General features: G+C 47.5%; 1 protein-coding gene across 4 annotated transcripts in view; it reads right to left on the bottom strand.

Annotated features, from left to right (window-relative positions):
- Positions 1 to 25,468, bottom strand: part of LOC118382419 (cyclin-dependent kinase-like 5) — a 248,731-nt gene that overhangs the window by 183,482 nt on the left and 39,781 nt on the right. For all 4 annotated transcript variants that reach the window (XM_052475786.1, XM_052475787.1, XM_052475788.1 and 1 more), the window contains exon 3: positions 16,045 to 16,090. In XM_052475786.1, coding sequence (XP_052331746.1) covers positions 16,045 to 16,090 — 46 coding nt within the window. The remainder of the gene's footprint in view (positions 1 to 16,044; positions 16,091 to 25,468) is intronic.

The raw sequence follows: 25,468 nt of genomic DNA, 5'->3' as shown, positions 1-25,468 counted from the left end.
AGATGTCTATGTGTCTGTGTGTCAGGGGAGAAGCTCAAGCTGGTATCTGATGTTACTGAGCCAGATGTCTGTGTGTCAGGGGAGAAGCTCCAGGTGGTATCTGATGCTACTGAGCCAGATGTCTGTGTGTCAGGGGAGAAGCTCCAGCTGGTATCTGATGCTACTGAGCCAGATGTCTATGTGTCTGTGTGTCAGGGGAGAAGCTCCACCTGGTATCTGATGCTACTGAGCCAGATGTCTATGTGTCTGTGTGTCAGGGGAGAAGCTCCAGGTGGTATCTGATTTTAAGTACCTTGGCATCATACTTGATTCCAACCTCTCTTTTAAAAAGCATGTGAAAAAGGTAATTCAGATAACTAAATTCAACCTAGATCATTTCTGATTTATATGAATACTTCAACTCTATGATTCTTCCCCACTTAACATACTGCTTGACTAGTTGGGCCCAAGCTTGCTGTACAACATTAAAACCTATTCAGTCTGTCTACAAACAGGCTCTCATAGTGCTTGATAGGAAGCCCAATAGCCATCATCATTGTCACATCCTTAGAAAACATGAGCTCTTGAGTTGGGAAAATCTTGTGCAATACACCAACGCATGTCTTGCATTCAAGATCCTAAATGGCCTGGCTCCCTCTCCACTCAATATTTTTGTTAAACAGAAAACCCAAACATATGGCAGCAGATCCACAAGGTCTACATGAGGTGACTGTATAGTTCCCTTACGGAAAAGCACCTTTAGTAAATCCGTTTTCTCTGTGAGAGCTTCCCATGTCTGGAATACACTGCCATCAGACACACATAACTGTACCACATATCACACTTTCACAAAATGCATGAAGACATGGCTAAAGGCCAATCAGATTTGTGAACATGGTCCCTAGCTGTGTGTTGCCGCTTTCCATGTTGTCTGTTGTCTGTAGCTTGTGAGGTGTGGAAACACTTTGTTGCTTTTATGAATTTTGTCTTGCTGCTTTTTGTTCTATGCTGTTCTGTCTGTATGCTATGTCTTGCTTGTCCTATGTTGCTCTGTCTGTATGCTACGTCTTGCTTGTCCTATGTTGCTCTGTCTGTATGCTACGTCTTGCTTGTCCTATGTTGCTCTGTCTGTATGCTACGTCTTGCTTGTCCTATGTTGCTCTGTCTGTATGCTATATCTTGCTTGTCCTATGTTGCTCTGTCTGTATGCTATGTCTTGCTTGTCCTATGTTGCTCTGTCTGTATGCTATATCTTGCTTGTCCTATGTTGCTCTGTCTGTATGCTATGTCTTGCTTGTCCTATGTTGCTCTGTCTGTATGCTATGTCTTGCTTGTCCTATGTTGCTCTGTCTGTATGCTATGTCTTGCTTGTCATATGTTGCTCTGTCTGTATGCTATATCTTGCTTGTCCTATGTTGCTCTGTCTGTATGCGATGTCTTGCTTGTCCTATGTTGCTCTGTCTGTATGCTACGTCTTGCTTGTCCTATGTTGCTCTGTCTGTATGCTATATCTTGCTTGTCCTATGTTGCTCTGTCTGTATGCTACGTCTTGCTTGTCCTATGTTGCTCTGTCTGTATGCTATATCTTGCTTGTCCTATGTTGCTCTGTCTGTATGCTACGTCTTGCTTGTCCTATGTTGCTCTGTCTGTATGCTATATCTTGCTTGTCCTATGTTGCTCTGTCTGTATGCTATGTCTTGCTTGTCCTATGTTGCTCTGTCTGTATGCTATATCTTGCTTGTCCTATGTTGCTCTGTCTGTATGCTATGTCTTGCTTGTCCTATGTTGCTCTGTCTGTATGCTATGTCTTGCTTGTCCTATGTTGCTCTGTCTGTATGCTATGTCTTGCTTGTCCTATGTTGCTCTGTCTGTATGCGATGTCTTGCTTGTCCTATGTTGCTCTGTCTGTATGCTACGTCTTGCTTGTCCTATGTTGCTCTGTCTGTATGCTACGTCTTGCTTGTCCTATGTTGCTCTGTCTGTATGCTACGTCTTGCTTGTTCTATGTTGCTATGTCTGTATGCGATGTCTTGCTTGTCCTATGTTGCTCTGTCTGTATGCTACGTCTTGCTTTTACTATGTTGCTATGTCTTGCTTGTTCTATGTTGCTATTGTCTATATTGTAATTGTTTTTAATAACCTGCCCAGGGACTGCAGTTGAAAATTAGCCGGCTGGCTAAAACTGGCACTTTTACTGAAACGTTGATTAATGTGCACTGTCCCTGTAAAAATAAAAAATAAACTGAAACTGAACTGAGGAGTGGAAGAGAGCTGAGAGACAGGAAGAGAGGAGAGAACAGACAGGAAGAGGAGTGGAGTCAGACAGGAAGAGAGGAGTGGGAAAAGACAGGAAGAGGAGTGGAGTCAGACAGGAAGAGAGGAGTGGAGACAGAAAAGGAAGAGAGGAGAGAACAGACAGGAAGAGGAGTGGAGTCAGACAGGAAGAGAGGAGTGGAGACAGACAGGAAGAGAGGAGAGAACAGACAGGAAGAGGAGTGGAAAAAGACAGGAAGAGAGGAGTGGGAAAAGACAGTAAGAGAGGAGTGGAGACAGACAGGAAGAGAGGAGAGAACAGACAGGAAGAGGAGTGGAGAAAGACAGGAAGAGGAGTGGAGAAATACAGTAAGAGAGGAGAGGAGACAGACAGGAAGAGAGGAGAGAACAGACAGGAAGAGGAGTGGAGACAGACAGGAAGAGGAGTGGAGTCAGACAGGAAGAGGAGTGGAAAAAGACAGGAAGAGGAGTGGAGACAGACAGGAAGAGAGGAGTGGAGACAGACAGGAAGAGAGGAGAGAACACAGACAGGAAGAGAGGAGAGAACAGACAGGAAGAGAGGAGAGAACAGACAGGAAGAGAGGAGAGAACAGACAGGAAGAGGAGTGGAGACAGACAGGAAGAGGAGTGGAGACAGACAGGAAGAGAGGAGTGGAGACAGACAGGAAGAGAGGAGAGAACAGACAGGAAGAGGAGTGGAGTCAGACAGGAAGAGGAGTGGAGACAGACAGGAAGAGAGGAGTGGAGACAGACAGGAAGAGAGGAGAGAACAGACAGGAAGAGAGGAGAGAACAGACAGGAAGAGGAGTGGAGACAGACAGGAAGAGAGGAGTGGAGAGGAGTGTGCGTTCTCTAATTCTCTCCTTCTCTCTTTCTTTCTCTCTCGGAGGACCTGAGCCCTAGGACCATACCTCAGGACTACCTGACATGATGACTCCTTGCTGTCCCCAGTCCACCTGACTGTGCTGCTGCTCCAGTTTCAACTGTTCTGCCTTATTATTATTTGACCATGCTGGTCATTTATGAACATTTGAACATCTTGGTCATGTTCTGTTATAATCTCTACCCGGCACAGCCAGAAGAGGACTGGCACAGCCCTGTTATAATCTCCACCCTTTGAGGCACAGCCAGAAGAGGACTGAAAGCTTCCCCAGATATGCTCTAGAGAGGAATTCTCTCACCTATCGGAGGACATTTGAACAGGACAGTGCCCCAGGACTACCTGACATGATGACTCCTTGCTGTCCCCAGTCCACCTGACTGTGCTGCTGCTCCAGTTTCACTGTTCTGACAGAGATTTGACCATGCTGGTCATTTATGAACATTTGAACATCTTGGTCATGTTCTGTTATAATCTCTACCGGCACAGCCAGAGAGAGGACTGGCCACCATGATGATAGCCCGGTTCCAGTAAGAGAGGAGGAGAAAGACAGTAAGAAGAGGTTTCTTCCTAGGTATTGTACTTTCTAGGGAGTTTTTCCTAGCCACCGTGCTTTTACACCTGCATTGTTTGCTGTTTGGGGTTTTGACCATGGGTCATTTTGAGACAGCTGAACATCTTATATAAATGGAGACAGACAGGAAGAGGATGGAGACAGACCAGTAAGAGAGGAAAGACAGTGGAGAAAGAGGAGGAGTGGAGACAGACAGTTGGAGACATACAGGAAGAGGAGTGGAGACAGACAGTAAGAGAGGAGTGGAGACAGACAGGAAGAGGAGTGGAGACAGACAGGAAGAGAGGAGTGGAGAAAGACTAAGAGAAGTTCTTCAGTAAGAAGATTGTACTTTCTAAGAGGAGTCAGACAGGAAGAGAAGAGGAGAAAGACAGAAGAGTGGAGACAGACAGGAAGAGAGGAGGAGAAGAGACAGACAGGAAGAGAGGAGAGAACAGACAGGAAGAGAGGAAGAGTGGAGACAGACAGGAAGAGGAGTGGAGACAGACTGGGAAGAGAGGAGTGAGGAGACAGACAGGAAGAGAGGATGGAGACAGACAGGAAGAGGAGGAGTGGAGAACAGACAGGAAGAGAGGAGTGGAGACAGACAGGAAGAGAGGAGTGGAGACAGACAGGAAGAGAGGAGAGACAGACAGGAAGAGAGGAGTGGAGACAGACAGGAAGAGGAGGAAGAGTGGAGACAGACAGGAAGAGGAGTGGAGACAGACAGAAAGAGGTGGAGACAGACAGGAAGAGTGGAGACAGAGAAGAACAGACAGGAAGAGGAGTGGAGAAAGACAGGAAAAGAGAGGAGTGGAGACAGACAGGAAGAGAGGAGTGGAGACAGACAGGAAGAGAGGAGTGGAGACAGACAGGAAGAGAGGAGTGGAGACAGACAGGAAGAGGAGAGACAGACAGGAAGAGAGGAGAGAACAGACAGGAAGAGGAAAGACAGTAAGAGGAGGAGACAGACAGGAAGAGAGGAGTGGAGACAGACAGTAAAGAGAGTGGAGACAGACAGGAAAGAGGAAGAGAGACAGACAGGAAAGAGAGGAGTGAAGAGAGACAGACAGGAAGAGGAGTGGAGACAGACAGGAAGAGAGGAGTGGAGACAGACAGGAAGAGAGGAGTGGAGACAGACAGGAAGAGGAGGAGAGAACAGACAGGAAGAGGAGTGGAGAACAGACAGGAAGAGAGGAGTGGAGACAGACAGGAAGAGACAGGAGGAGTGGAGACAGACAGTAAGAGAGGAGTGGAGACAGACAGGAAAGAGGACGAGAAAGACAGGAAGAGAGGAGTGTGGAGACAGACAGGAAGAGGAGTTAGAAAGACAGGAAGAGAGGAGTGGAGACAGACAGGAAGAGAGGAGAGAACAGACAGAGACAGAAGGAAGAGGAGTGGAGAACAGACAGGAAGAGAGGAGTGGAGACAGACAGGAAGAGAGGAGTGGAGACAGACAGGAAGAGAGTGGAGACAGACAGGAAGAGTTCTGAAAGACAGGAAGAGAGGAAGAAGAGAGGAGGAGACAGACAGACAGACAGACAGGAAGAGTGGAGAGACAGACAGGGATTGGAACAGACAGGAAGAGAAGACAGACAGGAAGAGAGGAGTGGACAGACAGACAGGAAGAGAGGAGAACAGACAGACAGAAAGGAAGAGAGGTGGAGACAGACAGAAGAGAGGAGTGGGAGACAGACAGGAAGAGAGGTGTGGAGACAGACAGGAACAGACAGGGAGAGAACAGACAGTAAGAGAAGTGGAGAGAAGACAGGAAGAGAGGAGGGGAGACAGACAGGGAGGAGGAGAGACAGACAGGAAGAGGAGTGAGAGTGGGAGACAGACAGGAAGAGGAGAGAAAGACAGAGAGGAGAGAACAGACAGGAAGAGGAGTGGAGACAGACAGTAAGAGAGGAGTGGAGAAGAAGACAGGAAGAGAGGAGAGAACAGAGAACAGACAGAAGAGAGACAGGAAGAGAGGTTTGGAGACAGACAGGAAGAGAGGAGTGGAGACAGACAGGAAGAGAGGAGTGGGAAGACAGGAAGAGGAAGGAGTGGAGACAGACAGGAAGAGGAGTGGGAGAAAACAGTAAGGAGGAGATAGACAGAAGAGAAGTGGAGACAGACAGGAAGAGAGGAGTGGAGACAGACAGGAAGAGAGGAGAGGACAGAAGACAGAGAGGAGAGGAGACAGACAGGAAGAGAGGAGAGAAAGACAGGAACAGTAGAGAGGAGTGGAGACAGAGGAAGAGAGAACAGACAGGAAAGAGGGAGTGGAGACAGACAGGAAGAGAGGAGTGGAGACAGACAGGAAGAGAGTGGAGACAGACAGGAAGAGAGGAGTGGAGACAGACAGGAAGAGAGGAGATGGAGACAGACAGGAAGAGAGGAGTGGAGACAGACAGGAAAGAGGAGTGGAGACAGACAGGAAGAGAGGAGTGGAGACAGACAGGAAGAGAGGAAGAGAAAGACAGGAAGAGGAGTGGAGACAGACAGGAAGAGAGGAGAAGAGACAGACAGGAAGAGAGGAGAGAACAGACAGGAAGAGAGACAGTAAGGAGACAGACAGGAAGAGGAGTGGAGACAGACAGGAAGAGAGGAGTGGAGAAAGACAGTAAGAGAGGAGTGGAGACAGACAGGAAGAGGAGTGGAGACAGACAGGAAGAGGAGTGGAGACAGACAGGAAGAGAGGAGTGGAGACAGACAGGAAGAGGAGTGGAGACAGACAGGAAGAGAGGAGTGGAGACAGACAGGAAGAGAGGAGAGAACAGACAGGAAGAGAGGAGTGGAGAAAGACAGGAAGAGAGGAGAGAACAGACAGGAAGAGGAGTGGAGAAAGACAGTAAGAGAGGAGTGGAGACAGACAGGAAGAGGAGTGGAGTCAGACAGGAAGAGAGGAGTGGAAAAAGACAGGAAGAGAGGAGTGGAGACAGACAGGAAGAGGAGGAGGAGACAGACAGGAAGAGAGGAGAGAGACAGACAGGAAGAGAGGAGTGGAGAAAGACAGTAAAGAGAGTGGAGACAGACAGAACAGACAGGAAGAGGACAGACAGGAAGAGAGGAGTGGAGACAGACAGGAAGAGAGGAGTGGAGACAGACAGGAAGAGAGGAGTGGAGACAGACAGGAAGAGAGGAGAGAACAGACAGGAAGAGGAGTGGAGACAGACAGGAAGAGAGGAGAGAGACAGACAAGAAGAGGAATGGAGAAAACAGGAAGAGGAGTGGAGAAAGACAGGAAGAGAGGAGTGGAGACAGACAGGAAGAGAGGAGGAGACAGACAGGAAGAGGAGGGTGAGACAGAGAAAGACAGGAAGAGAGGAGTGGAGACAGACAGGAAGAGAGGAGTGGAGACAGACAGGAAGAGAGGAGTGGAGACAGACAGGAAGAGAGGAGTGGAGACAGACAGGAAGAGGAGTGGAGAAAGACAGTAAGAGAGGAGTGGAGAAAGACAGTAAGAGAGGAGTGGAGACAGACAGGAAGAGGAGTGGAGACAGACAGGAAGAGAGGTGTGGAGACAGACAGGAAGAGAGGAGTGGAGACAGACAGGAAGAGAGGAGTGGAGACAGACAGGAAGAGAGGAGTGGAGACAGACAGACAGGAAGAGAGGACAGACAGGAAGAGAGGAGTGGAGACAGACAGGAAGAGAGGAGTGGAGACAGACAGGAAGTGGAGAACAGACAGGAAGAGGAGGAGAAAGACAGAAGAGAGGAGTGGAGAAAGACAGGAGTGGAGACAGACAGGAAGAGGAGTGGAGACAGACAGGAAGAGGAGTGAGAGACAGACAGGAAGAGAGGAGTGGAGAACAGACAGGAAGAGGAGTGGAGTCAGACAGGAAGAGAGGAGAGAACAGACAGGAAGAGGAGTGGAGAAAGACAGTAAGACAGGAGAGAGGACAGACAGGAAGAGAGGGAGAACAGACAGGAAGAGGAGTGGAGACAGACAGGAAGAGGAGTGGAGTCAGACAGGAAGAGGAGTGGAGACAGACAGGAAGAGAGGAGTGGAACAGACAGACAGGAAGAGAGGAGAGAGAGACAGACAGGAAGAGAGGAGTGGAGAGGAGTGGAGACAGACAGGAAGAGAGGAGTGGAGACAGACAGACAGGAAGAGAGGAGTGGAGAAAGACAGGAAGAGAGGAGAGAACAGACAGGAAGAGAGGAGTGGAGAAAGACAGGAAGAGAGGAGAGAACAGACAGGAAGAGGAGTGGAGACAGACAGTAAGAGAGGAGTGGAGAAAGACAGTAAGAGATGAGTGGAGACAGACAGGAAGAGAAGAGTGGAGACAGACAGGAAGAGAGGAGAGAACAGACAGGAAGAGAGAAGAGAACAGACAGGAAGAGGAGTGGAGAAAGACAGTAAGAGAAGAGTGGAGACAGACAGGAAGAGAGGAGAGAACAGACAGGAAGAGAGGAGAGGAGAGAACAGACAGGAAGAGAGGAGAGAACAGACAGGAAGAGAGGGAGAACAGACAGGAAGAGAGGAGTGGAGACAGACAGGAAGAGAGGAGTGGAGACAGACAGGAAGAGAGGAGTGGAGACAGACAGGAAGAGAGGAGTGGAGACAGACAGGAAGAGAGGAGTGGAGACAGACAGGAAGAGAGGAGTGGAGACAGACAGGAAGAGAGGAGTGGAGACAGACAGGAAGAGAGGAGTGGAGACAGACAGGAAGAGGAGGAGTGGAGAAAGACAGGAAGAGGAGGAGTGGAGAAAGACAGGAAGAGAGGACAGACAGGAAGAGAGGAGAGAACAGACAGGAAAAGGAGTGGAGAAAGACAGTAAGAGAGGAGTGGAGACAGACAGACAGGAAGAGAGGAGTGGAGACAGACAGGAAGAGAGGAGTGGAGACAGACAGGAAGAGGAGGAGTGGAGAAAGACAGGAAGAGAGGACAGACAGGAAGAGAGGAGAGAACAGACAGGAAGAGGAGTAGAGAAAGACAGTAAGAGAGGAGTGGAGACAGCCAGGAAGAGAGGAGTGGAGACAGACAGGAAGAGAGGAGTGGAGACAGACAGTAAGAGAGGAGTGGAGACAGACAGGAAGAGAGGAGAGAACAGACAGGAAGAGGAGTGGAGACAGACAGGAAGAGAGGAGAGAACAGACAAGAAGAGGAATGGAGAAAAACAGGAAGAGGAGTGGAGAAAGACAGGAAGAGAGGAGTGGAGACAGACAGGAAGAGAGGAGTGGAGACAGACAGGAAGAGGAGGTTAGAAAGACAGGAAGAGAGGAGTGGAGACAGACAGGAAGAGAGGAGAGAACAGACAAGAGAGGAGGAGTGGAGAAAGACAGTAAGAGAGGAGTGGAGACAGACAGGAAGAGAGGAGTGGAGACAGACAGGAAGAGAGGAGTGGAGACAGACAGGAAGAGAGGAGTGGAGACAGACAGGAAGAGGAGTGGAGAAAGACAGTAAGAGAGGAGTGGAGAAAGACAGAAAGAGAAGAGAGGGAGACAGACAGGAAGAGGAGTGGAGACAGACAGGAAGAGAGGAGTGGAGACAGACAGGAAGAGGAGTGGAGACAGACAGGAAGAGAGGAGTGGAGACAGACAGGAAGAGAGGTGTGGAGACAGACAGGAAGAGAGGAGTGGAGACAGACAGGAAGAGAGGACAGACAGGAAGAGAGGACAGACAGGAAGAGAGGACAGACAGGAAGAGAGGAGAGAACAGACAGGAAGAGGAGTGGAGAAAGACAGTAAGAGAGGAGTGGAGACAGACAGACAGGAAGAGAGGAGTGGAGACAGACAGGAAGAGGAGGAGTGGAGAAAGACAGAAGAGAGGACAGACAGGAAGAGAGGAGAGAACAGACAGGAAGAGGAGTGGAGAAAGACAGTAAGAGAGGAGTGGAGACAGCCAGTAAGAGAGGAGTGGAGACAGCCAGGAAGAGAGGAGTGGAGACAGACAGACAGGAAGAGAGGAGTGGAGACAGACAGTAAGAGAGGAGTGGAGACAGACAGGAAGAGAGGAGAGAACAGACAGGAAGAGGAGTGGAGAAAGACAGTAAGAGAGGAGTGGAGAAAGACAGTAAGAGAGGAGTGGAGACAGACAGGAAGAGAGGAGAGAACAGACAGGAAGAGGAGGGAGTCAGACAGGAAGAGAGGAGAGAACAGACAGGAAGAGGAGTGGAGAAAGACAGAAGAGAGGAGAGAACAGACAGGAAGAGAGGAGAGAACAGACAGGAAGAGGAGTGGAGTCAGACAGGAAGAGAGGAGTGGAGACAGACAGGAAGAGACAGAAGAGTGGAGACAGACAGGAAGAGAGGAGATAACAGAGAGGATAAGGAGTGGAGTCAGACAGGAAGAGAGGAGTGGAGACAGACATTAAGAGAGGAGTGGAGACAGACAGGAAGAGGACGTTACAAAGACAGGAAGAGGGGAGTGGAGACAGACAGGAAGAGAGGAGAGAACAGACAAGAAGAGGAATGGAGAAAAACAGGAAGAGAGGAGTGGAGACAGACAGGAAGAGAGGAGTGGAGACAGACAGGAAGAGAGGAGTGGAGACAGACAGGAAGAGAGGAGAGAACAGACAAGAAGAGGAGTGGAGAAAGACAGTAAGAGAGGAGTGGAGACAGACAGGAAGAGAGGAGTGGAGACAGACAGGAAGAGAGGAGTGGAGACAGACAGGAAGAGAGGAGTGGAGACAGACAGTAAGAGAGGAGTGGAGACAGACAGGAAGAGGAGTGGAGACAGACAGGAAGAGAGGAGTGGAGACAGACAGGAAGAGAGGAGTGGAGACAGACAGGAAGAGGAGACAGGAGAAAGACAGGAAGAGAGGAGTGGAGACAGACAGGAAGAGAGGAGGAGACAGACAGACAGACAGGAAGAGAGAGGAGTGGAGACAGACAGGAAGAGAGGAGTGGAGACAGACAGGAAGAGGAGTGGAGAACAGACAGGAAGAGAGGAGTGGAGACAGACAGGAAGAGAGGAGTGGAGACAGACAGGAAGAGAGGAGTGGAGACAGACAGGAAGAGAGTGGAGAGACAGACAGTAAGAGAGGTGGAGACAGACAGGAAAGAGGAGTGGGAGAGACAGGAAGAGAGGAGACAGACAGGAGGAGAGAGAAGGAGAACAGACAGGAAGAGAGGAGTGGAGACAGACAGGAAGAGAGGAGAGAACAGACAGGAAAGAGGAGTGGAGACAGACAGTAAGGAAGAGGAGTGGAGAAAGACAGTAAGAGATGAGTGGAGACAGACAGGAAGAGAAGAGTGGAGACAGACAGGAAGAGAGGAGAGAACAGACAGGAAGAGAGAAGAGAACAGACAGGAAGAGGAGTGGAGACAGACAGGAAGAGAGGAGTGGAGAAAGACAGTAAGAGAAGAGTGGAGACAGACAGGAAGAGAGGAGAGAACAGACAGGAAGAGAGGCGTGGAGACAGACAGGAAGAGAAGTGGAGACAGACAGGAAGAGAAGTGGAGACAGACAGGAAGAGAGGAGTGGAGAAAGACAGGAAGGAGACAGACAGGAAGAGAGGAGAGGAGACAGACAGGAAGAGAGGAGTGGAGACAGACAGACAGGAAGAAGAGTGGAGACAGACAGGAGAGAGGAGTGGAGACAGGAAGAGACAGACAGAGACAGACAGGAAGAGAGGAGTGGAGACAGACAGGAAGAGAGGAGAGAACAGACAGGAAGAGGAGTGGAGAAAGACAGTAAGAGAGGAGTGGAGAAAGACAGGAAGAGAGGAGTGGAGACAGACAGGTAGAGAGGAGTGGAGACAGACAGGAAGAGAGGAGTGGAGAAAGACAGGAAGAGAGGAGTGGAGACAGACAGTAAGAGAGGAGTGGAGAAAGACAGTAAGAGAGGAGTGGAGACAGACAGGAAGAGGAGTGGAGACAGACAGGAAGAGGAGTGGAGACAGACAGGAAGAGAGGAGTGGAGACAGACAGGAAGAGGAATGGAGAAAGACAGTAAGAGAGGAGTGGAGACAGACAGGAAGAGAGGAGTGGAGACAGACAGGAAGAGAGGAGTGGAGACAGACAGGAAGAGGAGGAGTGGAGACAGACAGGAAGAGAGGTGTGGAGACAGACAGGAAGAGAGGAGTGGAGACAGACAGGAAGAGAGGAGTGGAGAGGAGTGGAGACAGACAGGAAGAGGAGTGGAGACAGACAGACAGGAAGAGAGGAGTGGAGACAGACAGGAAGAGGAGGAGTGGAGAAAGACAGGAAGAGAGGACAGACAGGAAGAGAGGAGAGAACAGACAGGAAAAGGAGTGGAGAAAGACAGTAAGAGAGGAGTGGAGACAGACAGACAGGAAGAGAGGAGTGAGAGACAGACAGGAAGAGAGGAGTGGAGACAGACAGGAAGAGGAGGAGTGGAGAAAGACAGGAAGAGAGGACAGACAGGAAGAGAGGAGAGAACAGACAGGAAGAGGAGTGGAGAAAGACAGTAAGAGAGGAGTGGAGACAGACAGACAGGAAGAGAGGAGTGGAGACAGACAGACAGGAAGAGAGGAGTGGAGACAGACAGTAAGAGAGGAGTGGAGACAGACAGGAAGAGAGGAGAGAACAGACAGGAAGAGGAGTGGAGTCAGACAGGAAGAGAGGAGAGAACAGAAAGGAAGAGAGGAGAGAACAGACAGGAAGAGGAGTGGAGTCAGACAGGAAGAGAGGAGTGGAGACAGACATTAAGAGAGGAGTGGAGACAGACAGGAAGAGGACGTTACAAAGACAGGAAGAGGGGAGTGGAGACAGACAGGAAGAGAGGAGAGAACAGACAAGAAGAGGAATGGAGAAAAACAGGAAGAGGAGTGGAGAAAGACAGGAAGAGAGGAGTGGAGACAGACAGGAAGAGAGGAGTGGAGACAGACAGGAAGAGGAGGTTAGAAAGACAGGAAGAGAGGAGTGGAGACAGACAGGAAGAGAGGAGTGGAGACAGACAGGAAGAGAGGAGTGGAGACAGACAGGAAGAGGAATGGAGAAAGACAGTAAGAGAGGAGTGGAGACAGACAGGAAGAGAGGAGTGGAGACAGACAGGAAGAGAGGAGTGGAGACAGACAGGAAGAGAGGAGTGGAGACAGACAGGAAGAGAGGAGTGGAGACAGACAGGAAGAGGAGGAGTAGAGACAGACAGGAAGAGAGGTGTGGAGACAGACAGGAAGAGAGGAGTGGAGACAGACAGGAAGAGAGGAGTGGAGACAGACAGGAAGAGAGGAGTGGAGACAGACAGGAAGAGAGGAGTGGAGAAAGACAGTAAGAGAGGAGTGGAGAAAGACAGTAAGAGAGGAGTGGAGACAGACAGGAAGAGGAGTGGAGACAGACAGGAAGAGAGGTGTGGAGACAGACAGGAAGAGAGGTGTGGAGACAGACAGGAAGAGAGGAGTGGAGACAGACAGGAAGAGAGGAGTGGAGACAGACAGACAGGAAGAGAGGACAGACAGGAAGAGAGGACAGACAGGAAGAGAGGAGTGGAGACAGACAGTAAGAGAGGAGTGGAGACAGACAGGAAGAGAGGAGAGAACAGACAGGAAGAGGAGTGGAGAAAGACAGTAAGAGAGGAGTGGAGAAAGACAGTAAGAGAGGAGTGGAGACAGACAGGAAGAGAGGAGAGAACAGACAGGAAGAGGAGTGGAGTCAGACAGGAAGAGAGGAGAGAACAGACAGGAAGAGGAGTGGAGAAAGACAGTAAGAGAGGAGAGAACAGACAGGAAGAGAGGAGAGAACAGACAGGAAGAGGAGTGGAGTCAGACAGGAAGAGAGGAGTGGAGACAGACAGGAAGAGAGGAGTGGAGACAGACAGGAAGAGAGGAGATAACAGAGAGGATAAGGAGTGGAGTCAGACAGGAAGAGAGGAGTGGAGACAGACATTAAGAGAGGAGTGGAGACAGACAGGAAGAGGACGTTACAAAGACAGGAAGAGGGGAGTGGAGACAGACAGGAAGAGAGGAGAGAACAGACAAGAAGAGGAATGGAGAAAAACAGGAAGAGAGGAGTGGAGACAGACAGGAAGAGAGGAGTGGAGACAGACAGGAAGAGAGGAGTGGAGACAGACAGGAAGAGAGGAGTGGAGACAGACAGTAAGAGAGGAGTGGAGAAAGACAGTAAGAGAGGAGTGGAGACAGACAGGAAGAGAGGAGTGGAGACAGACAGGAAGAGAGGAGTGGAGACAGACAGGAAGAGGAGTGGAGAAAGACAGTAAGAGAGGAGTGGAGACAGACAGGAAGAGAGGAGTGGAGACAGACAGGAAGAGAGGAGTGGAGACAGACAGGAAGAGAGGAGTGGAGACAGACAGGAAGAGAGGAGTGGAGACAGACAGGAAGAGAGGAGTGGAGAGACAGGAGAGGAGACAGACAGGAAGAGGAGTGGAGAAAGACAGTAAGAGAGGAGTGGAGACAGACAGGAAGAGAGGAGTGGAGACAGACAGGAAGAGAGGAGTGGAGACAGACAGGAAGAGGAGGAGTGGAGAAAGACAGGAAGAGAGGACAGACAGGATGAGAGGAGAGGAAAGACAAGAATAGAGGACATACAGGGAGGACAGACAGGAAGAGAGGACAGACGGGATGAAAGGAGAGAACAGACAGGATGAGAAGACAGACATGAGAACCATTAGAGGAGAGACAAACAGGGTGAGATAAGAGAGACAGACAAGAGGACCCACAAAGGGATAAAGAGCCAGGAGAGGAGAGAAACAGGATGAGAAGACAGTGTAGAGACAGACAGGATGAGAAGACATACAGGAGAGAAGAGACAGACAGGATAAGAAGACATACAGGAGCGAAGATACAGAGAGGATGAGAAGAGAGACAGGGAAGAAGATACAGAGAGGATGAGAAGAGAGACAGGAGAGAAGATACAGAGAGGATGAGAAGAGAGACAGGAGAGAAGACACAGAGAGGATGAGAAGAGAGACAGGGAAGAAGATACAGAGAGGATGAGAAGAGAGACAGGAAAGAAGATACAGAGAGGATGAGAAGAGAGACAGGAAAGAAGATACAGAGAGGATGAGAAGAGAGACAGGGAAGAAGATACAGAGAGGATGAGAAGAGAGACAGGGAAGAAGATACAGAGAGGATGAGAAGAGACAGACAGGAGAGAGAGAGACAGAGAGGATGAGAAGAGAGACAGGAAAGAAGATACAGAGAGGATGAGAAGAGAGACAGGAAAGAAGATACAGAGAGGATGAGAAGAGAGACAGGGAAGAAGATACAGAGAGGATGAGAAGAGACAGACAGGATGAGAAGAGAGACAGGAAAGATGATACAGAGGATGAGAAGAGAGACAGGAAAGAAGATACAGAGAGGATGAGAAGAGAGACAGGAGAGAAGATACAGAGAGGATGAGAAGAGAGACAGGAGAGATGATACAGAGGATGAAAAGACAGAGAGGATGAGAAGACACAGAGAGGATGAGAAGACAGACAGGAGCGAAGATACAGAGAGGAGAGAAGATACAGAGAGGATGAGAAGACACAGAGAGGATGAGAAGACAGACAGGAGAGAAGATACAGAGAGGATGAGAAGATACAGAGAGGATGAGAAGACACAGAGAGGATGAGAAGAGAGACAGGAGAGAAGATACAGAGAGGATGAGAAGAGAGACAGGAGAGAAGACACAGAGAGGATGAGAAGAGAGACAGGGAAGAAGATACAGAGAGGATGAGAAGAGAGACAGGAGAGAAGATACAGAGAGGATGAGAAGAGAGACAGGAGAGAAGACACAGAGAGGATGAGAAGAGAGACAGGGAAGAAGATACAGAGAGGATGAGAAGAGAGACAGGGAAGAAGATACAGAGAGGATGAGAAGAGACAGACAGGAGAGAGAGAGACAGAGAGGATGAGAAGAGAGACAGGAAAGAAGATACAGAGAGGATGAGAAGAGAGACAGGAAAGAAGATACAGAGAGGATGAGAAGAGAGACAGGGAAGAAGATACAGAGAGGATGAGAAGAGACAGACAGGATGAGAAGAGAGACAGGAAAGATGATACAGAGGATGAGAAGAGAGACAGGAAAGAAGATACAGAGAGGATGAGAAGAGAGACAGGAGAGATGATAGAGGATGAAAAGACAGAGAGGATGAGAAGATACAGAGAGGATGAGAAGAGAGACAGGAGAGATGATACAGAGGATGAAAAGACAGAGAGGATGAGAAGACACAGAGAGGATGAGAAGACAGACAGGAGAGAAGATACAGAGAGGATGAGAAGATACAGAGAGGATGAGAAGACACAGAGAGGATGAGAAGACAGACAGGAGCGAAGATACAGAGAGGATGAGAAGAGACAGACAGGAGTGAGAGAGACAGGAAAAACCCATGAGACTACATGCAAACAGGAGACAGACAGACACGCACCCATAACAGAAGACGGGTTTGGCTGGATCAAATCAGCATTCTTTATCACAGGACTTAATATGAATTATTTCCTGATTAAATACAGGCCTCTTACCTTCACTGTCCTTGAACTTCTTAATGGCCACAATCTCATTGGTCTCCTGTAGTGAAGAGAGAGAAAAGTATGATAAGGTGCCAGCCCTGCTGCTCAGAAGACTGTCTGTCCTGTCCGCACACGCTCACTAGAGCCTGTCCTGTCTGCACACGCTCACTAGAGCCTGTCCTGTCCGCACACGCTCACTAGAGCCCGTCTTGTCCGCACACGCTCACTAGAGCCCGTCTTGTCCGCACACGCTCCGGGGTGCCGTGGAAACGCACAGGGATGAAGACCAAACAAACACTATACGAAACAAAGTGTTGAATCCCAAACAAAATAAATAACACAAGCACATAATGATCAACACACGGGACGAGACCCATAATCATCTGCGCAATCCACAAGGGCACGAAGGCAAAAACGCGCAGCACAGGTACTCACACGAAGGGGACTTCCCAAACTGTTGCCACAAAGTTGGAAGCACAGAATCGTCTAGAATGTCATTGTATGCTGTAGCGTTAAGATTTCCCTTCACTGGAACTAAGGGGCCTGAACCATTAAAAACAGCCCCAGACCATTATTCCTCCTCCACCAAACTTTACAGTTGGCACTATGCATTGGGGCAGGTAGCGTTCTCCTGGCATCCGCCAAACCCAGATTTGTCCTTCGGACTGCCAGATGGTGAAGCGTGATTCATCACTCCAGAGAACGTGTTTCCACTGCTCCAGAGTGCAATGGCGGCAAGCTTTACGTCACTCCAGCCGACATTTGGCATTGCGCATGGTGATATTAGGCTAATGTACGGATGCTCAGCCATGGAATTCCATTTCGTGAGGCTCCAGACGTATAGTTCTGATGCTGAGATTGCTTCCAGAGGCAGTTTGGAACTCGATAGTGAGTGTTGCAACCGAGGACGCGCTTCAGCACTCGGCAGTCTTGTTCTGTGAGCTTGTGTGGCCTCCCACTTCAGGACTGAGCCGTTGTTTCTCCAGGACATTTTAACTTCACAATAACTGCACTAAAAGTTAACCTAGACAGCTCTAGCAGGGCAGAAATGTGACAAACTGACTTTTTGGAAAGTTGGCATCCTATGAAGGATCCACTTGGAAGTCACTGAGTAAGGCCATTCTACTGCCAATGTTTGTATATGGAGATTACATGGCTGTGTGTTCGATTTTATAGCAACGGGTGTGGCTGAAATAGCCAAATCCACTCATTTGAAGGAGTGTCCACATACTTTTGTATATATAGTGTATATGTGACCCGTTTCAGGAAACTAGGCGCATGTCGTGAGTCACTACTTCACAGGAGAGTTGTTAGAACATAAACTTGTTTTTATTCAAAATGAGAAATGCCTTCTGGAACATGTGAACTTTCGTGTGCCTTAATAACAAACTTGTATGCCATCTGTAAATACAAATAAAGACAGACAGGAAGAGAGGACAGGCAGGAGAACCATGAGAGAGGAGAAGAGACAGACAGGATGAGAGGACAGGCAGGAGAACCATGAGAGAGGAGAAGAGACAGACAGGAAGAGAGGACAGGCAGGAGAACCCATGAGAGAGGAGAAGAGACAGACAGGATGAGAGGACAGGCAGGAGAACCATGAGAGAGGAGAAGAGACAGACAGGATGAGAGGACAGGCAGGAGAACCCATGAGAGAGGAGAAGAGACAGACAGGATGAGAGGACAGGCAGGAGAACCATGAGAGAGGAGAAGAGACAGACAGGATGAGAGGACAGACAGGATAACCCACAAAGGGATAGAGAGACAAGAAAGGAGAGAGACGGGATGAGAAGACATGCAGGAGAGAAGAGCGACAGGATGAGAAGACAAATAGGAGAACCATGAGAGAGGAGAAGAGACAGACAGGATGAGAGGACAGACAGGAGAACCCATGAGAGGAGAGAGACAGACATTGTTGTTAAATTACGAGCCTAGTTGGTTAGCCAAAGAAAAAGTCAGCAACCTTCCCACTAGCCATGATTGGCTGAGATAATGAGTGGGCTGGACATGCCGAGAGATGAGTTTGGATTGGTCTGCCATATAGCATGCTTTTGTGTATTTGAGCTGGTCAGTATGTGTAGGGTAATCCTGTCTAACGCAGCTTTTTGATGTATCATGTATTAAAACTGCATAAGTGTTGCTCTCCACTTTCTGGAGGACTGAGGAGATGGGGGAAACAACTGTCACCGGATTACATCTTCAAACTAAGGGCAACCATGGCATCCAACAGGAGACACGTCCAACCACGAATGATATACAGGTAAGATAGTCTAACTAGCTACATTTAGAGCCTAATGTTAGCTAGCTAATATTGAACCTGGTTGGTTAGCTAGCTGCAGATTCACGCAGGGCAGTAACGTCATGAGTTGTGATTATGGTTCATTGTTTACCTAGCTGGCTAGCTAACGTTAGTCAATCTCTCCTCCACTTTGAGCCAGGAGAGATTGACATGCATATTAATAATGCTAGCTCTCTGTGTACATACAGCTGCCTTGGGGAATTCCTGATTCTAACTGGATTATGTTTGATAGGCGTCCATTTTATTTCCAGCAGGAGACTATGATCGATAATGTCAAAAGCCATACTGAAGTCTAACAAAACAGCTCCCACAATATTTTTATCAAATCAAAGTTTGTGTCACGTGCGCCGAATACAACAGGTGTAGTAGACCTCACAGTGAAATGCTGAATACAACAGGTGTAGTAGACCTTACAGTGAAATGCTGAATACAACAGGTGTAGTAGACCTTACAGTGAAATGCTGAATACAACAGGTGTAGTAGACCTTACAGTGAAATGCTGAATACAACAGGTGTAGTAGACCTTACAGTGAAATGCTGAATACAACAGGTGTAGTAGACCTTACAGTGAAATGCTGAATACAACAGGTGTAATAGACCTTACAGTGAAATGCTGAATACAACAGGTGTAGTAGACCTCACAGTGAAATGCTGAATACAACAGGTGTAGTAGACCTCACAGTGAAATGCTGAATACAACAGGTGTAGTAGACCTCACAGTGAAATGCTGAATACAACAGGTGTAGTAGACCTTACAGTGAAATGCTGAATACAACAGGTGTAGTAGACCTTACAGTGAAATGCCGAATACAACAGGTGTAGTAGACCTTACAGTGAAATGCCGAATACAACAGGTGTAGTAGACCTCACAGTGAAATGCTGAATACAACAGGTGTAGTAGACCTCACAGTGAAATGCTGAATACAACAGGTGTAGTAGACCTCACAGTGAAATGCTGAATACAACAGGTGTAGTAGACCTTACAGTGAAATGCTGAATACAACAGGTGTAGTAGACCTTACAGTGAAATGCTGAATACAACAGGTGTAGTAGACCTTACAGTGAAATGCTGAATACAACAGGTGTAGTAGACCTTACAGTGAAATGCTGAATACAACAGGTTTAGTAGACCTTACAGTGAAATGCTGAATACAACAGGTGTAGTAGACCTTACAGTGAAATGCTGAATACAACAGGTTTAGTAGACCTTACAGTGAAATGCTGAATACAACAGGTTTAGTAGACCTTACAGTGAAATGCTGAATACAACAGGTTTAGTAGCTGAATACCTAGTAGACAGTGAAATGCTGAATACAACAGGTGTAGTAGACCTTACAGTGAAATGCTGAATACAACAGGTGTAGTAGACCTTACAGTGAAATGCTGAATACAACAGGTGTAGTAGACCTTACAGTGAAATGCTGAATACAACAGGTGTAGTAGACCTTACAGTGAAATGCTGAATACAACAGGTTTAGTAGACCTTACAGTGAAATGCTGAATACAACAGGTGTAGTAGACCTTACAGTGAAATGCTGAATACAACAGGTAGTAGACCTTACAGTGAAATGCTGAATACAACAGGTGTAGTAGACCTCACAGTGAAATGCTGAATACAACAGGTGTAGTAGACCTCACAGTGAAATGCTGAATACAACAGGTGTAGTAGACCTTACAGTGAAATGCTGAATACAACAGGTGTAGTAGACCTTACAGTGAAATGCCGAATACAACAGGTGTAGTAGACCTCACAGTGAAATGCTGAATACAACAGGTGTAGTAGACCTTACAGTGAAATGCTGAATACAACAGGTGTAGTAGACCTCACAGTGAAATGCATTCAACCCACTACTAGTGTTGCTACAGCCAATGAGACAGTCTGTCTGTATTCAACCCACTACTAGTGTTGCTACAGCCAATGAGACTGTCTGTATTCAACCCAATACTAGTGTTGCTACAGCCAATGAGACTGTCTGTATTCAACCCACTACTAGTGTTGCTACAGCCAATGAGACTGTCTGTATTCAACCCACTACTAGTGTTGCTACAGCCAATGAGACAGTCTGTCTGTATTCAACCCACTACTAGTGTTGCTACAGCCAATGAGACTGTCTGTATTCAACCCACTACTAGTGTTGCTACAGCCAATGAGACAGTCTGTCTGTATTCAACCCACTACTAGTGTTGCTACAGCCAATGAGACAGTCTGTCTGTATTCAACCCACTACTAGTGTAGCTACAGCCAATGAGACAGTGTGTCTGCATTCAACCCACTACTAGTGTTGCTACAGCCAATGAGACTGTCTGCATTCAACTCACTACTAGTGTAGCTACAGCCAATGAGACAGTGTGTCTGCATTCAACCCACTACTAGTGTTGCTACAGCCAATGAGACAGTCTGTCTGTATTCAACCCACTACTAGTGTTGCTACAGCCAATGAGAGTCTGTCTGCATTCAACCCACTACTAGTGTTGCTACAGCCAATGAGACAGTCTGTCTGTATTCAACCCACTACTAGTGTTGCTACAGCCAATGAGACTGTCTGTATTCAACCCAATACTAGTGTTGCTACAGCCAATGAGACAGTCTGTCTGTATTCAACCCACTACTAGTGTTGTTACAGCCAATGAGACAGTCTGTCTGTATTCAACCCACTACTAGTGTTGCTACAGCCAATGAGACTGTCTGTATTCAACCCACTACTAGTGTTGCTACAGCCAATGAGACAGTCTGTCTGTATTCAACCCACTACTAGTGTTGCTACAGCCAATGAGACTGTCTGTATTCAACCCACTACTAGTGTTGCTACAGCCAATGAGACTGTCTGTATTCAACCCAATACTAGTGTTGCTACAGCCAATGAGACAGTCTGTCTGTATTCAACCCAATACTAGTGTTGCTACAGCCAATGAGACAGTCTGTCTGTATTCAACCCAATACTAGTGTTGCTACAGCCAATGAGACTGTCTGTATTCAACCCACTACTAGTGTTGCTACAGCCAATGAGACTGTCTGTATTCAACCCACTACTAGTGTTGCTACAGCCAATGAGACAGTCTGTCTGTATTCAACCCACTACTAGTGTTGCTACAGCCAATGAGACTGTCTGTCTGTATTCAACCCACTACTAGTGTTGCTACAGCCAATGAGACTGTCTGTATTCAACCCACTACTAGTGTTGCTACAGCCAATGAGACAGTCTGTCTGTATTCAACCCACTACTAGTGTTGCTACAGCCAATGAGACTGTCTGTATTCAACCCAATACTAGTGTTGCTACAGCCAATGAGACAGTCTGTCTGCATTCAACCCACTACTAGTGTTGCTACAGCCAATGAGACTGTCTGTATTCAACCCAATACTAGTGTTGCTACAGCCAATGAGACAGTCTGTCTGTATTCAACCCACTACTAGTGTTGCTACAGCCAATGAGACAGTCTGTCTGCATTCAACCCACTACTAGTGTTGCTACAGCCAATGAGACAGTCTGTCTGTATTCAACCCACTACTAGTGTTGCTACAGCCAATGAGACAGTCTGTCTGTATTCAACCCACTACTAGTGTTGCTACAGCCAATGAGACTGTCTGTATTCAACCCACTACTAGTGTTGCTACAACCAATGAGACAGTCTGTCTGTATTCAACCCAATACTAGTGTTGCTACAGCCAATGAGACAGTCTGTCTGTATTCAACCCACTACTAGTGTTGTTACAGCCAATGAGACAGTCTGTCTGTATTCAACCCACTACTAGTGTTGCTACAGCCAATGAGACTGTCTGTATTCAACCCACTACTAGTGTTGCTACAGCCAATGAGACAGTCTGTCTGTATTCAACCCACTACTAGTGTTGCTACAGCCAATGAGACTGTCTGTATTCAACCCACTACTAGTGTTGCTACAGCCAATGAGACTGTCTGTATTCAACCCAATACTAGTGTTGCTACAGCCAATGAGACAGTCTGTCTGTATTCAACCCAATACTAGTGTTGCTACAGCCAATGAGACAGTCTGTCTGTATTCAACCCAATACTAGTGTTGCTACAGCCAATGAGACTGTCTGTATTCAACCCACTACTAGTGTTGCTACAGCCAATGAGACTGTCTGTATTCAACCCACTACTAGTGTTGCTACAGCCAATGAGACAGTCTGTCTGTATTCAACCCACTACTAGTGTTGCTACAGCCAATGAGACTGTCTGTCTGTATTCAACCCACTACTAGTGTTGCTACAGCCAATGAGACTGTCTGTATTCAACCCACTACTAGTGTTGCTACAGCCAATGAGACAGTCTGTCTGTATTCAACCCACTACTAGTGTTGCTACAGCCAATGAGACTGTCTGTATTCAACCCAATACTAGTGTTGCTACAGCCAATGAGACAGTCTGTCTGTATTCAACCCACTACTAGTGTTGCTACAGCCAATGAGACAGTCTGTCTGCATTCAACCCACTACTAGTGTTGCTACAGCCAATGAGACAGTCTGTCTGTATTCAACCCACTACTAGTGTTGCTACAGCCAATGAGACAGTCTGTCTGTATTCAACCCACTACTAGTGTTGCTACAGCCAATGAGACTGTCTGTATTCAACCCACTACTAGTGTTGCTACAACCAATGAGACAGTCTGTCTGTATTCAACCCAATACTAGTGTTGCTACAGCCAATGAGACAGTCTGTCTGTATTCAACCCACTACTAGTGTTGTTACAGCCAATGAGACAGTCTGTCTGTATTCAACCCACTACTAGTGTTGCTACAGCCAATGAGACTGTCTGTATTCAACCCACTACTAGTGTTGCTACAGCCAATGAGACAGTCTGTCTGTATTCAACCCACTACTAGTGTTGCTACAGCCAATGAGACTGTCTGTATTCAACCCACTACTAGTGTTGCTACAGCCAATGAGACTGTCTGTATTCAACCCAATACTAGTGTTGCTACAGCCAATGAGACAGTCTGTCTGTATTCAACCCACTACTAGTGTTGCTACAGCCAATGAGACTGTCTGTATTCAACCCAATACTAGTGTTGCTACAGCCAATGAGACTGTCTGTATTCAACCCACTACTAGTGTTGCTACAGCCAATGAGACTGTCTGTATTCAACCCACTACTAGTGTTGCTACAGCCAATGAGACAGTCTGTCTGTATTCAACCCACTACTAGTGTTGCTACAGCCAATGAGACTGTCTGTATTCAACCCACTACTAGTGTTGCTACAGCCAATGAGACTGTCTGTATTCAACCCACTACTAGTGTTGCTACAGCCAATGAGACAGTCTGTCTGTATTCAACCCACTACTAGTGTAGCTACAGCCAATGAGACAGTGTGTCTGCATTCAACCCACTACTAGTGTTGCTACAGCCAATGAGACTGTCTGCATTCAACTCACTACTAGTGTAGCTACAGCCAATGAGACAGTGTGTCTGCATTCAACCCACTACTAGTGTTGCTACAGCCAATGAGACAGTCTGTCTGTATTCAACCCACTACTAGTGTTGCTACAGCCAATGAGAGTCTGTCTGCATTCAACCCACTACTAGTGTTGCTACAGCCAATGAGACAGTCTGTCTGTATTCAACCCACTACTAGTGTTGCTACAGCCAATGAGACTGTCTGTATTCAACCCAATACTAGTGTTGCTACAGCCAATGAGACAGTCTGTCTGTATTCAACCCACTACTAGTGTTGTTACAGCCAATGAGACAGTCTGTCTGTATTCAACCCACTACTAGTGTTGCTACAGCCAATGAGACTGTCTGTATTCAACCCACTACTAGTGTTGCTACAGCCAATGAGACAGTCTGTCTGTATTCAACCCACTACTAGTGTTGCTACAGCCAATGAGACTGTCTGTATTCAACCCACTACTAGTGTTGCTACAGCCAATGAGACTGTCTGTATTCAACCCAATACTAGTGTTGCTACAGCCAATGAGACAGTCTGTCTGTATTCAACCCAATACTAGTGTTGCTACAGCCAATGAGACAGTCTGTCTGTATTCAACCCAATACTAGTGTTGCTACAGCCAATGAGACTGTCTGTATTCAACCCACTACTAGTGTTGCTACAGCCAATGAGACTGTCTGTATTCAACCCACTACTAGTGTTGCTACAGCCAATGAGACAGTCTGTCTGTATTCAACCCACTACTAGTGTTGCTACAGCCAATGAGACTGTCTGTCTGTATTCAACCCACTACTAGTGTTGCTACAGCCAATGAGACTGTCTGTATTCAACCCACTACTAGTGTTGCTACAGCCAATGAGACAGTCTGTCTGTATTCAACCCACTACTAGTGTTGCTACAGCCAATGAGACTGTCTGTATTCAACCCAATACTAGTGTTGCTACAGCCAATGAGACAGTCTGTCTGCATTCAACCCACTACTAGTGTTGCTACAGCCAATGAGACTGTCTGTATTCAACCCAATACTAGTGTTGCTACAGCCAATGAGACAGTCTGTCTGTATTCAACCCACTACTAGTGTTGCTACAGCCAATGAGACAGTCTGTCTGCATTCAACCCACTACTAGTGTTGCTACAGCCAATGAGACAGTCTGTCTGTATTCAACCCACTACTAGTGTTGCTACAGCCAATGAGACAGTCTGTCTGTATTCAACCCACTACTAGTGTTGCTACAGCCAATGAGACTGTCTGTATTCAACCCACTACTAGTGTTGCTACAACCAATGAGACAGTCTGTCTGTATTCAACCCAATACTAGTGTTGCTACAGCCAATGAGACAGTCTGTCTGTATTCAACCCACTACTAGTGTTGTTACAGCCAATGAGACAGTCTGTCTGTATTCAACCCACTACTAGTGTTGCTACAGCCAATGAGACTGTCTGTATTCAACCCACTACTAGTGTTGCTACAGCCAATGAGACAGTCTGTCTGTATTCAACCCACTACTAGTGTTGCTACAGCCAATGAGACTGTCTGTATTCAACCCACTACTAGTGTTGCTACAGCCAATGAGACTGTCTGTATTCAACCCAATACTAGTGTTGCTACAGCCAATGAGACAGTCTGTCTGTATTCAACCCAATACTAGTGTTGCTACAGCCAATGAGACAGTCTGTCTGTATTCAACCCAATACTAGTGTTGCTACAGCCAATGAGACTGTCTG

This window comes from Oncorhynchus keta, chromosome 22 (assembly GCF_023373465.1).
Source record: "Oncorhynchus keta strain PuntledgeMale-10-30-2019 chromosome 22, Oket_V2, whole genome shotgun sequence".
Taxonomy (NCBI): domain Eukaryota; kingdom Metazoa; phylum Chordata; class Actinopteri; order Salmoniformes; family Salmonidae; genus Oncorhynchus; species Oncorhynchus keta.
Note: the sequence above shows the minus strand (reverse complement) of the source record. Positions and strands in the feature narration are given on the sequence as shown.